General features: G+C 35.4%; 1 protein-coding gene across 5 annotated transcripts in view; it reads right to left on the bottom strand.

Moving 5' to 3' along the window:
* The window catches only part of LOC140191761 (V-type proton ATPase 116 kDa subunit a 1), a 59,357-nt gene that overhangs the window by 23,153 nt on the left and 18,267 nt on the right, over positions 1 to 17,937 (bottom strand). For 4 of the 5 annotated variants that reach the window (XM_072249479.1, XM_072249478.1, XM_072249477.1 and 1 more), the window contains exons 6-14: positions 17,412 to 17,515; positions 14,380 to 14,506; positions 13,233 to 13,315; positions 11,871 to 11,964; positions 10,804 to 11,016; positions 7,945 to 8,095; positions 7,710 to 7,849; positions 7,022 to 7,182; positions 6,245 to 6,335 (exon numbers count right to left, since the gene is read on the bottom strand). In XM_072249479.1, the coding sequence (XP_072105580.1) occupies positions 6,245 to 6,335; positions 7,022 to 7,182; positions 7,710 to 7,849; positions 7,945 to 8,095; positions 10,804 to 11,016; positions 11,871 to 11,964; positions 13,233 to 13,315; positions 14,380 to 14,506; positions 17,412 to 17,515 (1,164 nt within the window). The remainder of the gene's footprint in view (positions 1 to 6,244; positions 6,336 to 7,021; positions 7,183 to 7,709; positions 7,850 to 7,944; positions 8,096 to 10,803; positions 11,017 to 11,870; positions 11,965 to 13,232; positions 13,316 to 14,379; positions 14,507 to 17,411; positions 17,516 to 17,937) is intronic. The other variant, XM_072249480.1, reaches the window with a different exon arrangement.

Genomic DNA, 17,937 nt, shown 5'->3' on the forward strand with positions numbered 1-17,937 from the left:
TTCACTCAACCTATTCTCTAGATTTGTCTAGACAAACTAATTTAGGGTTTCAAGTCAAAGGTAAATTTGAAAGATTTAAGTGATTTTTATTCATTTGTGGGGTGTGGGCATGAAAGGAAAGGCCAATCCATAAATGCCCTTGAGAAATGCTTTAGGACTTCCGCCTGCTGCTTAATGGAGTAACACACAATTTCTGTGGCTGCATTTAATTCTTCCTTTTCCCCAGTTTAAACTCTGAATTTTTAACTTATTTGTCGGATCTTAGAGGGGAATAGTTGTCATTATGTCACAATCTTTAACAAGTGGAAAGCAGCTTTCTAAATCCAGCAATGGAAAGGGAAAAACTTCAAAAGAAAAATCAGAAGATATGCCTGTCTGGGCTGAGCGTTTAGAACATGCGTTGATGGCTCTCAACAAGAAAATAGATAATATCACTTCTGAGATGAAGTCATTTCCACAGAGTTTTCAGTTCGTAGAGGAAAATATTATTTCCTTGAATTCTGAGCTTAAAGAGTTAAGCATCAGATAGCAGATATTTCAGCCTGCTTGGAACAGTCTCAACGCAAGATTATTGATTTGGAAGCACGATCTCGTCGGAATAACATTCGAATTGTTGGACTGAAGGAAGGATCTGAGAGTGGGAATTTATTGGACTATTTTGCTAATTTATCTCAATCTCTGTTTCCGGATATTCTACCTCAGCCTCCCGATATTGAAAGAGCGCACAGAACTTTCACTTCGAAATCTCAAGATCCGAATAAGCCAAGATTAAATATGCAAGGAAACACAGAGCTTTTGAATTCAAGAGTTCGGAGATTCATTTTTATGAAGACTATCCACGGGAAGTTATGGAACAGCGGTTCAAGTTCGTTCCAGCTATGAAGATACCCCATGATAAGGGATTATTCTCATCACTTCGCTATCCAGCCCGATTAAAACTATTCCCTAAAGATTCAACTCCACGTGTTTTTTTGGATCCCAAAGCGGCATTGGACTACGTTAATTCTATTTTGGAGGTGGCCGAGGTTTGAATGGTATTAGGTCTGCTTAATAACTTTCTGAAAGAAAACAAGCTTTGAAGATTTCTGATATGTTGAAGATATCCTTTGATCAAGACTGTTTGGAGATTGTTTTTGCATTCCCCAGTTTATTTTTAATGATTAAGCATAAACATCTTTTTTTCCTCTGCAAGGCTTTCTTATTTTAGGGCTGTGTGTTTTTTTTTGTAAGGGGGGGGGAGAACTAAGAAAAACTTTTAAAATCACTATTTAAATTGAGCAGCTCGCGGAGTTCTGTTTCTTTTTTCTTTTTCTATGGGGACGCATTCCGGCCTTTTCTTCTTCTTTGCTGGATTTCTAGCTTTTGGGATGGTGGGAGGATTGGGGGTAGTTTCGAACTATAGGTTTCATTGTAGGATTAATTTCATTTTTTTCAGTTTTTTTTCTTCTTGTATTTTTTCCCATTACGGAGTTTCGGAGCATGCGTATTTTCTATATGGTTATACTTATCACCACCATTTTTGATTAGCCCGCATTGGTATGCATGTATTTACGTGTTAAAATATTTTATGGTAGTTAAACAGATAAACGTTATTAGTTGGAACGTACGTGGCTGGAATCACCCTATTAAGTGAAAGAAGACTTTTAAAATTATTAATCGATTCCAACCGAATATAATTTTTGCTCAAGAAACGCATATCAGAATGGGCGATCAAAATAGATTTTTTTTTAATGTGGAAGGACCTTCAATATCATGCCACTTGTCAAAATAAAACAAAAGGAGTATCTATTTTTATTAAATCTAATATTTTATTTATCCAAGACAACATTGTGTCAGATACTAATGGTAGGTTTTTAATTGTTAAAGGAACAATTTGTAATAGAAAAATTGTCCTGGTTAATCTATATGGGCCTAATGTAGATGATCTTTTTTTAAAAACATATTTGGTTTATTGCCAGATTTAAATGAATATATGTTGTTAATGGGTGGTGATTTTAACTGTTGTTTAAATCGTTTGATTGACAAGAGTTCAACCAATCAGCGGCTTCCGAGTTGTTCAGCATCACTCTTTTTTAATTGATTAAGGTTTGATCGAAATCTGGAGACACCTACATCCTAATGAGATAGATTATTCCTTTTATTCACATGTTCACAAAAAATATTCGAGAATCGATTATTTTATAGCTGATTTCCGATATTGGTCCAAAGTCCAGAAACGTGAATATGACGCTATCGTTGTTTTGGATCATGCACCTTTAAGCTTAGCTTTTGAATTGAATGATGTTGGTATTGCAAACTTTCCTTGGTGTTTTCCAGAAAATTTATTACAAAGTTCAGACTTTGTCATATTTATTGAGACTCAGATAAAAGATTTTTTTCTTTTTAACAATGCCGGAGATGTGTCGAAATTGATTATATGGGATACATTTAAAGCATATTTGTGAGTGTAGATAATCTCCTATTTAGCTAAGCTTAAGAAACAGACAAAAATAGAGTTAGATAAGATTTCAAAACAAATTGAAGACTTGAATAATATTTATGCAATCTCTCCTAACATTGATTTATTTAAACAAAGGGTTGAACTTCAATCACAATATAATTTACTATTAACTTATCCTATTGAAAGAAATTTGTTTAAATTGAAAAGTCAATTTTATGTGTTTGGAGATAAAAATAATAAGCTATTAGCATCCCAATTAAAGGCAGCTAGAGCTAAAAGACAAATTTTAAAAATTCGTAAGGGAGACAGTAGTTTAGCTTGTAATTATGAAGACATTAATAAAATTTTTCAAGACTTTTACAGTGAACTTTATAAATCTCAGTTTCCAGCTGATCCTTCTAAAATGAATGCCTTTTTACAAAAGATTGATTTTCCTAGAATATCTGTTGAAGATCAACAAACTCTTGATGCTCCTATCACTAAAAAAGAAATTCAGAAAGCTATTCTTTCAATGCAATCTGGTAAAGCTCCTGGATTGGATGGTTTTTCTGTAGGATTTTATAAAAAATTTGAAAAATTGCTTTCTCCATATACGTTGCAAACTCTTAAAGATTCTTTTCTGTTAGGAGAGTTACCTCCCACATTTTATGAAGCTTCTATTTCTTTAATTCTTAAGAAAGATAAAGACCCTAGTGACTGCACTTCATATAGACCTATTTCATTATTAAATGTGGATGCTAAAATTCTTTCAAAAATAATGGCTAATCGACTGGAAAATATTCTAGCTAAAATTATTTCTCAGAACCAAACAGGTTTTATAAAAGGCCGTTATTCCTTCTCTTTTACTCGGAGACTGTTAAATGTTATATACTCATCCCTTTCTGAGACTCCCCAATGTGTTGTTTCTCTTGATGCTGAAAAGGCATTTGATAGAGTTGAATGGAAATACTTATTTAACGTTTTAGAGAAATTCAACTTTGGTACTAATTTTAATAAGTAGATTAGAATGATATATAAAAGCCCTATTGCTACTGTTATTACTAATAATTGCAGATCTCCTTTTTTGACTTTTGCGGGGTACGAGACAAGGATGTCCGTCAAGTCCCCGTTATTCAATTTGGTGTTGGAACCCTTGGCCATTGCACTTTGTGAAGCTAAAGATATCCATAGAATTTTCATAAATGGGACTATTCATAAGTTCTCCCTTTATGCTGATGATCTTTTAGTTTATGTTTCGAATCCTGAAGAATCCATTCCTAGTTTATTGAAATTATTAAATGAATTTGGAAAATTTTCGGGATATAAATTAAACCTTTATAAAAGTGAATTATTTCCTCTAAATGATTCTGCTTCCATATATGGTGACATTCGTTTTAAAGTTACAGACTCTTAAATATTTAGGTATTATCATCACTAAAAATTACAGAGACCTTTATAGAGCTAATTTGGTTCCTTTATTGGATATTACGAAGCAATTATTTTGTAGATGGAATCCACTTACACTTTCGTTAGCTGGCCGAATTCATGCAGTTAAAATGATGATTTTACCAAAATTTTTATATGTATTTCAAAATATTCCTATTTTTTTTAACTAAGAAGTTTTTTGATCGGGTTGATTCTATTACTTCATCTTTTGTTTGGAATAATAAAAGACCGAGAATTGGAAAATATCATTTACAAAAAGTAAAAAAGGATGAGGTCTTGCTCTGCCTAATTTAAGAATGTATTATTTGGGCTGTTAATATACGTTATGTGTGTCCTTGGTTATATTGGACTGATAAAAATTAACGACCACCTTGGGTTGATTTGGAATTGAAAGCTGTGAAACAATTTTACTTAACTTTGTTATTAAGATCTTCTTAACCTGTACAACTGGCCAAAATTTCTAATCTAAATTTATATCCTATGATTAAGTAGTCATTACGAATTTGGTACCAGTTTCATAATTTTTTTAGACTCAAAAAATTTAACCTTCTTAGTTTAATTTATCAAAATTATTTATTTAAACCTTCACTAAGTGATCCTACCTTTTTTTCTTTGGAGGAATAAAGGAGTCTATTCCTTCATGGATCTGTTCCAAGAAGGCCAATTGATGTCTTTTGAGAAATTAGTAACTAAATACTCTCTCTCATACTCACATTTCTTGCAATATCTTCAGGTCAGACATTTCTTACAAGAATATTTAAGTAATTTTCCATATATACAAGATTCTGACCTGTTAGACATTATTTTAAAAATGAATCCTTTAGTAAAAGGTTTTAATGGGAAAATTTATAATTTACTATTACAACAGTATAATTATCCTTTACTTAAGATTAAGCAAGATTGGGAAAATGAGCTTAACATGACCTTGATAACAGAGGATTGGTTGTGAATTTTGAAGTTGGTTAACTCTTCTTTGATTTGTGCCAGTCACTCTTTAATTCAATTTAAAATTGTACATTGTTACTATTTGACAAAGGATAGACTGAATAAAATATTTCCTAATGTTGATAGTCAGAGTGATAGATGTAAAACTGAGACAGCTATATTGACACGTATGCTTTGGTCGTGTTCTGTATTGAAACAGTTTTGGAAATCTATTTTCTCTACAATTTCTAAAGCTTTAAAAATTAATTTACAACCTAATAAATTGACAGTTTTGTTCAGTATAATCCCTCAATATATTCATGGTATTTCTATATCAGACCAACATGTAATTGCATTTGTTACATTATTGGCCAGAAGGGCTATTTTATTGAAATGGAAAGATGCCTCTGCTCCCACTTTGATACAATGGTCCTCTCAGGTGATGTTATGTCTTAGTTTGGAGAAAACCAGAAGTCGAACTTTTGATCCTTGATTTGACTTCGAGAAAAGGTGGGGTTCTTCTGCCTGCTACTATCATTTGATTTGAGTTAACTAAGATGGTTCCCTTCTGATTCTTGTTTAAATGGATTTGAGTTGGCTGATTGATGTTTTTCTTTTATGGAAGCTTGTATGGCATATAGTTCAGGGGTTGTACTCCCAATGTTTTTTTTTTGTTAGTAGTAGGGGTTCTTTTTTCCAAAACAAAATAGTTTTAACATTTTATTTTTTCTTATTATTATTGATATATTGTTTAGCTTTGTTAATCAGTTATTTGATAATTTAATTTCTCATTGTACATAGACATGTTGACTTGATTAATGTATGTTTTTGTTGATCCTCAATAATAATTAATAAAAAAGATTTAAAAATGAAAATGAGAAATGCTTCAGCCCCCGCAATGAAGGAGGCATTGCAATATACATCCAAATCAGCATCAAGTGGAATTTGAAGGGGAAATTTAAAATCAGGATGTCCCACTGCACGTACTCCCCTTGACTTTCTTAGCAAACAAGACTACAGATTGTCTAGACAAGTAATTGCAATGTGTTTTGTAAATGATGCATACTTCCACAGGAGCTGAAGGTAATAAATATTTAGTGTTGATTGGGGTGCGAATTAAGCGAAATACTTTGCTAAGTATGGCATCAAGGCTCTTAAATATTGTTGGAAATGCATTCATCGAGGCAAATTAAGGACACTGCATTTTTCTCTCAACCTTGCAAATGGCAGAAAGATTTTCAAGAGTCAGAGGGCTAGGTGCCTGCAACAGGAGACTTTAAATTTTACCACTTCTTGCACCATCCACATTAAGGTAGCTTATCCAGTTTATTTTCTGAACAACAATTCAGATAGTTGACTACATAAAGTCATTAGTTCAACACTTCCAAAACAGTCAAATGACAGACCAAACTCATTTTCCATTTATGATTAAATTTTAATAAAAATACAACTCACAGGATCTATTCCAAATGGATACGGCCCTTTGAAGACATTGGGATGGGCAGGGTCTAGCTGAAGATTTTGATTGCCTTGAAGGGTTTCCTCTCTACAAAAGATTACAGTTATGAAACATCATCTACAACGGCAGTTTTTTGTTTCACTAATGGTAAAGCCAGAGTGTTAAAATTCATGGCATTAAATCAAACTAAAAATACTTGCATTTATATGGAGTCTTTCACAATCTCAAGATATACTTATGAACATCAATGAATAATTGTGGTAATACTACTGGGCAGTTAGAGCAATTAAAATGTTAATTTTAAATATTTTTATACACAGTATAACTTGCAGAAAGCATTGTGGGTTTTTTTTGAATCATGCAAAATATGTCAGCTCTGAATTGTAAAGATATTTTAATATATTTTCTTTTGTCACTTGGGCCATGTATTATTTAAACAAGTAAACAAATTGGTTATTGGCCTTCAGGTTTCAGCTAATATCTTTCTAATTATAGAAATGTTAGAATAGTCTATTGATGGCTTAAACAATTGTCAATTAAAACATTAAATAAATCTTTAATCTAGTTTCACCAAACTTAAATTATACATTTCTCTTAAGTTTCTGGACCCTAGTATTAATCCATGCATATAATACCCACTTCACTGTTTAATGTTAAAAGTTTATATTGCTATGTAATATTTTCCCAGTACAAATTTGTTTTGTGGTGTAAGCGCAAAGAATTCATAATAAAGCAATGTAAAAACAACCTTAATGTCTTTTTGCAATACTTACGTCCAATTTCCATATGGGTGAAACATTGATCTAACACTCCATGCTGAACCAAACATATTGAGAGTCTTTGCAAAGCAGTCATTATATATGAGACCCGTATACACAGAGAAAATTCCCATGAGTAAAATAATGTAGCGTCCACTGAAAATGGTGCTGAAGATCTGTCAGGAATGAAGCTCAAATTAAAACTGGAACAACAGTAACTACATCAATTGTTGTTACCCACAACACAACTGAAAACAGCTTGAACATCTTACTATTGGTATAAAGTACCAATGAATTAATATTTCTATCTTCTTTCCATATGTACGGATGAACAAAAAAACATGCTGGTAATTATTCAGTACATATATGCAACGTTGAGAGTTATGTTTTCCTTAAATATAGTGTGGTTGATATCTGGATCTCATTGCTGGAGGTGATGGTGGAGTCAGATCTAATCATTATGTTTAAGAAACATTGAGACAGGCACTTAAATAGGCAAGAAAAAAAGGATAAGGTCCTTATGCAAGCAAATGGGATTAGTGTAGATGAGCAAAAGTATGAATGTGGTGAGTCAAAGGGCCTGTTCTGCACCCTACGACTCAACAAAAAACACAAAACATTTAAGTAATTACTATCATCAAGTCCACAGAAAACATCAGAAGTTTACAATTCTTGATTCAGTAACTATTGGTACAAAGAATACCTCATTTTCAATCTTCTGTGACAATATTCGGCTCTCTCTCAAAACCATCCACACAGCAAATAAAGTCAGCAGAACACCATGGCCAAAATCCCCAAACATAACAGCAAAGAGGAAAGGAAAGGTTATAATTGTATATGGAGCTGTGGAAAAAAAAGACATCAAAAATAGGCTTTACTCATAAAAAATTTGAAAAACATTTCATCCGAAATATCGACAGCTCAATGCAGTTTCTTACCAGGATTAATTTCCCTGTAGGTTCCGATTCCATATGCATCCACAATATTTTGAAAGCCATAAGTAAATTTGTTTGTCTTGTTATAAGTTGGTGGTGTCTGGCTGGCTTGCATCCTATTTAAGATGGATGGAACTGTAGATCCACTGCGCTCCTGAATGGAAAGAAAACATTGTTTAAAACCATAAAGTTATATACGTGGATAGAGCGTTGGCTGATTGGCAGGAAACAGAGAGTGGGAATAAAGGGATCCTATTCTGGTTGGCTGCCGGTTACCAGTGGTGTTCCACAGGGATCAGTGTTGGGGCCGCTTCTTTTTACATTGTACATCAAAGATTTGGATTATGGAATAGATGGCTTTGTGGCTAAGTTTGCTGACGATACGAAGATAGGTGGAGGGGCCGGTAGTGCTGAGGAAACGGAGAGTCTGCAGAGAAACTTGGATAGATTGGAAGAATGGGCAGAGAAGTGGCAAATGAAGTACAATGTTGGAAAGTGTATGGTTATGCACTTTGGCAGAAAAAATAAACGGGCAGACTATTATTTAAATGGGAAAAGAATTCAAAGTTCTGAGGTGCAACGGGACTTGGGAGTCCTCGTACAGGATACCATTAAAGTTAACCTCCAGGTTGAGTCAGTAGTGAAGAAGGCGAATGCAATGTTGGCATTCATTTCTAGAGGAATAGAGTATAGGAGCAGGGATGTGATGTTAAGGCTCTATAAGGCGCTGGTGAGACCTCACTTGGAGTACTGTGGGCAGTTTTGGTCTCCTTATTTAAAAAAGGATGTGCTGACATTGGAGAGGGTACAGAGAAGATTCACTAGAATGATTCTGGAAATGAGAGGGTTAACATATGAGGAATGTTTGTCCGCTCTTGGACTGTATTCCTTGGAGTTTAGAAGAATGAGGGGAGACCTCAGAAACATTTCGAATGTTAAAAGGCATGGACAGAGTGGATGCAGCAAAGTTGTTTCCCATGATGGGGGAGTCTAGTATGAGAGGGCATGACTTAAGGATTGAAGGGCGCCCTTTCAGAACAGAAATGCAAAGAAATTTTTTTAGTCAGAGGGTGGTGAATGTATGGAATTCGTTGCCACGGGCAGCAGTGGAGGCCAAGTCATTGGGTGTATTTAAGGCCGAGATTGATAGGTATCTGAGTAGCCAGGGCATCAAAGGTTATGGTGAGAAGGCGGGGGAGTGGGACTAAATAGGAGAATGGATCAGCTCATGATAAAATTGCGGAGCAGACTCGATGGGCCGAATGGCCTACTTCTGCTCCTTTGTCTTATGGAATTCTCTATGAATCAATGGGCAAAAGATATGGGTTGTATAGCTTCTTCAATGCCATTGTAAACACAAGCTAAGTTTGAACACAAGGTTAAAACAAAAAGCTAAAATGACTTCTAGTTTATTAAGGTAATTAATTGAATATATAGAACTGAATACATTCAAGCTAAGAAGACACAGTGAAGTTTCTAAACTCCTCTGTGGTGCTAACAGTTTTTCTGCCAAAAGAATGGGAAAGAAGAGAACAGAAGGTGTAATGAAAAGTAAAATCGTATAAACATCCATTTTCAAAAGGTTTTTGTTTTGTTCCCATTTGTTTGTTCCCATTATTGTGGCAAATAGCCCATGTATAATAACTAACAGACAAAGCATCTGAAGATATGATCCTCCCTTGAATAAGTAGAGAGCCATAACTGGAATTAGTGAAATAAGATTTGAAAATAACTTACCACAAAGGATTAATTACAAAGTGCTTTTTACTCATCACTGCTCAGAATAAGTTTGTTAAAACAACCCATTCATCTCCAGAAGAGCTGAATTGGTTGAAACAAAAAGACTAACTAGAAAAAACATTTTTAAAAAATCAGACCAATGTTGAGTTTCTGCATTTCACAGCACATGGATGGAGATCCAGCAATTTCTCCAGTTTTAAGTGTGAAGCGCAGAGACCCAAAAGTTACTGAAATGTAAAAAACAAATGCTGAAATTACTCATCAGCCAGGCAGCATGCTCTCTGACCTGAAAAACATTTCCAGCATTCTATGATTTCATGCTCCCCTCAAATGCAATTTTTTGTTTCCCAAACCAGAGTATTTTGGAGAATCCCTAATTCTATTAGTTTCAAGCATACAATTTAGGCAACAGAAAAGTCAATCCAAACTATTTAGTCCAGTGGTCCCCAACTACCGGGCCGCGGAGAGGAAACGATATGATTTAGTGATATGAAACAATACAAGCCAGCTGCACCTTTCCTCATTCCATCACACACTGTTGAACTTGAACACCCTCCCCCAACCCCGTCGGTCGGTCCACAAGAATATTGTCAATATTAAACTGGTCCGTGGTGCGCAAAAGGTTGGGGACCCCTGATTTAGTCAATGTTTAACATTTTTAATATTGTTTTATATTTCTTAAAACATCTATTTCAGTTTTAATGTGTCTCCAAGTGTTGCAAGCTGGCAAAGCTTTGTCCCAAATTTTCAAAGGAGAGGACTCCATATTGCACTATCAGAGGCTCAGTTGGCAACTAGAGCACACAATGATGCAGAGTCAGCAGGATCCATATTTCACTTCCTGTCTAAGAAAGTGTGGACATGAGCAGACCACAGACTGTAATTACACAATCACAATTTAGACCTATATTAATTGTAATTATTAAACACAGTGTGAGTATATTCCAGGAAGAAAAACATAAATCAGCAAAATTAGGCTCCTCCTTTCAGAAACCATTTCAGCATTTTTGCCATGAATCTCCAAATCACTACAAATAGTTGTGTCTAGGAAGCAGGTAAGCTTAATAGACCTAATGAGCAAGGTAAATTTCTGAACTTGAATTAGCATTAACAGCGACTTACCGTACCCCTTCGAAGGGCAAACTGAATTGAATCCAAATCAGAAACTGGGCACCAGACCTCTGCGATTAAACATTTTTGTGTGACATCAATGTTGCAGAGATTCAGGGTATGGTAAATTGCCTTCATTTTCCGTACTTTAATAAACCATACACGAATACTCTTCGAAGCTGCCTGCAGTACCCTCTGACGATGATCCTCTGTCTGATTTAAAACCTGGAGACGAGAAAAATACATTTTTGAATATACAGAACTGATCATCTTCGCTGAACAGTAGATCTGTAACTACTCACTCTACATTGCATTGAAGGATCCATCTAGCTAATGATAGGAAATGACACAGCTAAAGGAGCAAAAGAAGGTAAAAACACTTGGAAAAAGATGAAAACATAAGAATTGTAATCTAATTCTCAAAACAGTACAGGACACCCCCGATAATGAAACGATTCTACTCTTACAGACATTCATCAATAGATTTTGTCAGAAAGTTGAAAGATACACAAAAGTCAGTCGATACAGTAAGTAGATCTTTATAGTATTGTAATGAATGGCACTAAAAACACAAAAGAACAATTAGTAAAAGAGGAAAGAAAAGGGGAAGTTGTTTTGTCACTTGTAGGAACAAACTCTGAGCTCAATCGTTTGAGGGGTTGTCCATAAGTCCGGTGTTCTTAATTGGGGGATGGCCTGTAGTTTTAATGCTCTTTTAATACTGAATACATCATTGAATGTACAGTTAGGCATATTATAAATGTGCTTGCAGTCTTCAAACATGTAAAACAGACTCAAATTTGTAATGGAATTAAGGGCATTTGAAATTCTGGGTCAATGAATTGACCTGCAGAAGCAAAAATGAAGCAATAGTTAAATTCTGTTCAATAGAACAATATAGAAGATAGCATAAGGCTATCATAGAAAAGTTATGCTGATACATACTTAGAAAGCCAAAGACATTCAGCAGATAAAGGCAATAAGTAGTATTTGTCAACTTATGTTGTAAAATGCCTTTAAATCATGCAGAAATCGTACAAAAACTGAGACTTGACTATCCCAATAATTGAATACAATACCATTTGAAGATCATCAATTCGTGTGTTTACACCAGCTAACATTTCCTTTCGTTCTTGAGGAGTTTCTGGGCAGGGATAAAGGGACGCTCTGAACCTACAAGATTAAGGTTCTTGTTAACACAAGCATTGATAATGGATCAAATTTTGCTTAACTAGTCTCATGCCTTAAATTCCCACCCAACCAAATTGACTTATACTAACTGTATTGATTAAACTAGAGGTCTCACTACCAGAGCTGTGCCATGAAGCACAGATCTATCAGCTTCATCTTTGACCTCATGAGATAGAACCCATGGCCCTACCCCATTCCATCTCAATAGTCTGAATATATTTTCAATTATTTCCAAACATCTCCAATGACCAACAGTATTTAAAAATAAATGCCTTAGAATTTAAGTTTTTAGAATGTTGATTAGTGTATTTATCTAAAAGGTTAAATTATTCAAATTACTTAAAAACACAGCTGCATAATTTACTCTTTCCTTCCAACCCAATTTAAATAAATGGGTCTGTACCAGACAAGCTGAGATTTCAGATACAAAGTGTTCTCAGTTCCTCAGCTCAGTGCGATCTGGAAGTCCCTAAAATCAGTGCTAAGTCCAGGAGTACAGCAGGAGATCAGTTGCACCAGCATCTGAACTCCAACACATTCTGTCAACCACACTGCCCTGTACAGGCACACAAGTCACGCACATGCTGACCAGCAAGGAGGATATCAAAAATATTTCTGAGACCTCCAAGAGGACCACAACCTTGCCATGGTTTGGAGGCTTGATGCCTCAATGACCCAGAGACCTATGTTGACTGAAGTCAGAGCTTTATGCTTTATCTCTTGGTAGTGTCACCCATGCCAAACAGGTCAAAGGGTAGAGGCCTGACTAAGAGTGGTCCACCTGTCCTCCAGGTTCGGGAGTTTAGCTCAGGGCTAACAACCCTGATTGGTAAAACAAAACTGTTAAGGAAACAGCAATGAAGAATCCTTCTACATTTGAGTAGCCAAGGACAGACAGAGATGGAAGACCTTCATTGCTGCCCTAAATGCCAGCAGCATACTGGAAAGTAAGCAAGAACCACTGAGAGGGGTCAAGTACATTTTAGCTTAATTAATAAATTATCTTACAGTGAAGCTACAAAGAACCAGTTTTATAACCTCACTTGGTAAATTAAGGAGGTTGATGGTTTGGGAAGTCATCAACTGAGACCTACAAATCATGAATTTGGCAAGCTTCAGGACAATTATTGACAAATGTCAGGCATTAAAGTAATTAGATGTCATTACAGCATAACTGATATAGTGCCATATTTACAAGCAACAGGAATTAAACATACGCAGAATACTATCAACAAAATTACTATTCTCACCCTTCACAAATTTTCTTCACCCTGTTTTTCAGTTGGTCACCTTGAAAGAAAATGATGAAAACAGACTTGTCCACCTGACCACCCTAAAAAAAATGGTGAACACATTCAGCTGAAATCTCTTGTATTAGGATTACAAAACATTTAAATTATTGCACATCTCATTTACTGCAATAATATGTTGATAAATTATGTAAGGACATTTAAACACTTTTACAGTAAATGACAAGCAGAATATTTGTATTATCTGTCCTCTTTATACATTAGGGTAGTTACTAATTCTATAAGCTTTTTATAATAAAACAACTGGCAATACAAGCCATGTTTGTTACCCATCATTAGAAAATTAATATAAAGATACTGCTTAAACACAAAGTAGATTATCGAACACAAAACCAAGATTAATTCTATGGACTACATTCATTCCTTGAGTCTACAGACATACATTTAAAATATTGTTGTTTCAAATATTCAAAATAACTATGAAAAACAGCAACAGCTTTGGATTGTGCTGGTCATTGACACAAAAGACACATTTCATCGTATGTTTTGATGTTTCAATGTACATGTGACAAATAAAGCTGATCTATCTTTTTCAAAATTATAAATAAAACCATAAGCTGATAAAATGTGAAGTGTGTATAACAGATTGGCGTTTCCACTATCTGATAACGTACACATCATTTATCTGCTTTTGCACTCAAAACAACTTGTAGATATCAATCAGCAAAGATCTACCTCCTTTTATTAGGCACAGTTAAGCTACTGGTTGTCAACATGATGCTTGTGCATACCCTCAAGACAGCATGCATCTAAATTCAATTATTCCTAGGAGTGAAACGTCAATCCTATTGGAACTAAAACTGGGTGGCACGGTAGCATACTGGTGAGCACAACACTATTACAGCACCAGCAACCCAGGTTCAATATCCGCCACTGTTTGCAAGGGGTCTGTACATTCTCCCCATGACAGTGTGGGTTCCTCCAGGTGCACCAGTTTCCTCCCACATTCCAAAAGCGTAGGAATTAGTAGGTTAACTGGTCACATGGACTGTATCTCTCAATAAATGCTGCAATGACAATTATTTGAATTCAGTATCATTTCTATAGTCAGTTATGGAACAAGTCATTTTTTAAAATTATTACTTACAGCTAAAGGATCTTCCAAGGGATTTTCAATTTCAGCTTGACGAAGAAAAACATTTCCTCTGCATACTCGCCATAACATCCTTTCAAAAGTAGGGATTCTTTCTCGGTTTATCACACCAGCAACAAAGCTATACATAGGAATATGTATGGTCACAAGCTACATAACATACATTTGCAAAATATAAACAGTAATTCATGGTGAACTATCTATACCTAACAAATCATATCTATTTTTTCCCCAAACTTTAGCTTCTATTTTTTCTATCTTTGGCTTCTTTAAGAACATTATACAGTCAGCCCTCCTTATCCACGAGGGACTGGTTCCGGGACGCCTCACAGATACTAAAAAACGCGGATGCTCAGGTCCCTTATTCAACCTGTCTCAATATGGTGGACCTTAGGACCCAGCGGAACCCCGAACCTTATTTAACCTGTCTCAGTGCGGTGGACATTAGGACCCGGCGGCAGAGCTCTGAATCCGCAGTGTTTCTGTTCACAAAAATAATCACGATCACAATTTAAAATAAATTGGAAATAATAAAGCGATCAGAAAGAGGTGCAATGAAATGCCATCGGTCATCGGAAAAGCGTTAGGCTACAGTCGGTCAACGATTGGAACAATTTTAAAGGATAAAGGGAGAAAGGCCCTGCCCCAATGAAAGCTACAATTATTACTCAGCAACGCAGTGGTTTAATTATGGGGTTTTGGGTTTTTTGATCCTCCACATCAACCTGGCACGGATGAAGAGCACGCTCAGGAGCGGTCTGTCACTGGATCGAACTCGGGAATTTCCGTTCCCAAGCCTGGCACTGAAACATACGTTTCTTAAGTGTTTTATATGCATAGAAAGGTCAAATATATACGATATACTAAGGCAAACGTTTGACTAATTTATGCTAAATAATATCGGATGAATCTGTTCCAACTTACTTAGTAAGAGAACTTCTGGTTTTTTTCCGATCCCGATAACCTATGCACATCCTCCCGTATACTTTAAATCATCTCTAGATTACTTGTAATACCTAATACAATGTAAATGCTATGTAAAATAGTTGTAATACTGCTTTGTTTAGGGAATAATGCCAAGAAAAAACAAGTCTGTACATGTTCGAACAAGTGCTGGAAGAGCACTTCCGGGTTTTCTCGATTCACAGTTGAATTCGCACATGCGGAACTCGCGGATGAGGAGGGCCAACTGTATCGAATAGTTCAGCTTTGCCAATTGATGAATACATCTTGTTTTGAACCAATCTCATGAAATATGTTTTATAACGTGGTACTTAATTCTTGCATATATGTGGATATTTACAAAATCTTACTTGTGCTTATGCAGGCCTCTTTGAATTTTCCAAAGCAAAATAATAAAGTTGTAGTAAAAATGAAATTGGTAAACAATTGAATGCACCAGCTGATAGATTAGAAAAATAATAGTTGCTTCCCAATTCAAACTCGAAGCAATTTAATGTAAAAGACTATTTGGGAGGTGGATGGTGGGGGGGAAGGGGAGGAAGAAGAAAGAAATGAGGAAAAATTACACATTATGCCACCTAGAAAGGTATATAAAAGACTACATCACAACATCAAATTCTAACATATGGTTTGAAATCCAATGAGGCACCAGCCTCATTTCTCTATTCACACTCCTTCTCAATCAACATTCCCCACCCATCCCACAATAATTTTGATCTCCAGTACAGCTCCCTCACTCCCCTGCAATGATCCTCATCCTGCGCTTCTCCTTCCATTCAAACAGTTCACCATTTTCACACAACTTTGAGCAGGGAAATGCATGAGGATTAGGGATGGAATAAGCTACCAAGCCACAAAAAGCAATAGGTCCACTCAATTATCTACAAAATCTACATAGAATTTAAGACTGTGAATGCATATTCGTGCACCACAGCATAAAGTACAGATTCACAAGCTCCTCTGAATTTGTGCTTCCTCCATTTGTGCACCCAACACCAATTTTTTCTACATTTGCCCAGGAAAATACATTTCAACTGCCTAGTATTTGGCCCCTATTCAAAATAGCCTGAAAACCACTAACTTGTTCAACTTCTTTGTTAACTTCAATACCAATGCTTGATCCTGAGTAAAGCCTTCCTAGTCTCAATCTGGTAGTTCCGTTTTATTTCCTCAAGAACAAGTATACATTTATCTGCATCCTGCACACAACTTGTTTACACGTCAACCCCCAAGTTTGGTTAGACTACATTAACCACTGAACCTAACACACATCTACCCACTGCAGAACCTAGAAGAAAATTAACAATCAAATATAACTTATTTCCTTAATCACCTTAAAGTGCTTCACAAAATCGATTACAAAGAGTGCTTCAAAGTAAGAAAATATGCTGCATCATGATTTTTAAAAATCCATAGGCGATATCAGCAGAGCGATCAAATGTTTGGTCTGAAAAGAGGAAATTCTACTGCATATGGGCAGCTCACGATCAAATAAATGTAGAGCAATACACAAAAACTAAGGCTAGGAAAGTTACAGAGATGAAGCAAAAGTGGAAAGGTGATGATGCAACTTAAATAAGTTAGTTGTTTATCTTAACCTATCTGCATTGCTAAATATCTTAAAATTCTTAAAGCAATTATCTGCCAATCCCTAAATATCACTCGCTTTGGCTTATTTCGCTTTAACCCAAGAAGCAGCTGGGAAAACTTTCAGTTTTAAGGCACATTTGGCAACGCTGCAGATATTATATTTGAACATACTTGTGTCATTAAAAAAAATGACCAGTGACTTAGTGGCTTTAACTTCTGAGGTTTATTTCGAGCGAAAAAAAAGAGCTAGAATTAAAAGCAAAATGGTCAACTATTTTAGTTACTTAACCATTATGTCTGATTCAAATCACCTGAAATTCTTACTTGCAGTCTAAATTATTCTACAACCAAAATATTGCCACCATTTGCTATTATTCATGTTTCTTAAATAAATAATTCTAACATACATTTTTCTTCACAGGACTGGAACTACAGTTAGAAACACAAAATATTTAGATAGCAAGCTGAGTTACCCAAGTCTGAGGGGGGTACCACGTCCCAGTTCACTTGGCTCCAGCAGAGAAGATGATTCTTCAAGTAGGTCTGGATCAGACATCTGCTGATGATGCAATTCAGCCTGAATTCACAAATCAATTAACATACTATGAAATCAGTTAGTGGCATGCAGGGGAACCAGGAACCAGGAGCCAGGAGAAAAGGAAAAGGTGAAAATTAAATTAAAATATAACTTAAAAAAATTAATTAAACAATATACATTAAACTTTGAAAAATACAGAGAATACAGAGAAAAAGCAAAGATGAACAAGGAAGCTGATGAATACAGATGAAGAGCAAGTTCATTCAAGTTGGATATTTCTGAAGATCTCCAATGAGAATATCAGAAAGATCAAAATGCTATCGCCAAGATGTGCATGCTAGAGAGCCACAGAAGTGGAAATTTGTTTTACTGATTTCAAAAAGATACTGACATAGTATCAACTGCTTGATAATTATTGAAAATATTTTAATGTTTTTGCTGCATTTTATGAAAGAAATACT

This window comes from Mobula birostris, chromosome X, assembly GCF_030028105.1.
Source record: "Mobula birostris isolate sMobBir1 chromosome X, sMobBir1.hap1, whole genome shotgun sequence".
NCBI classification, from domain to species: domain Eukaryota; kingdom Metazoa; phylum Chordata; class Chondrichthyes; order Myliobatiformes; family Myliobatidae; genus Mobula; species Mobula birostris.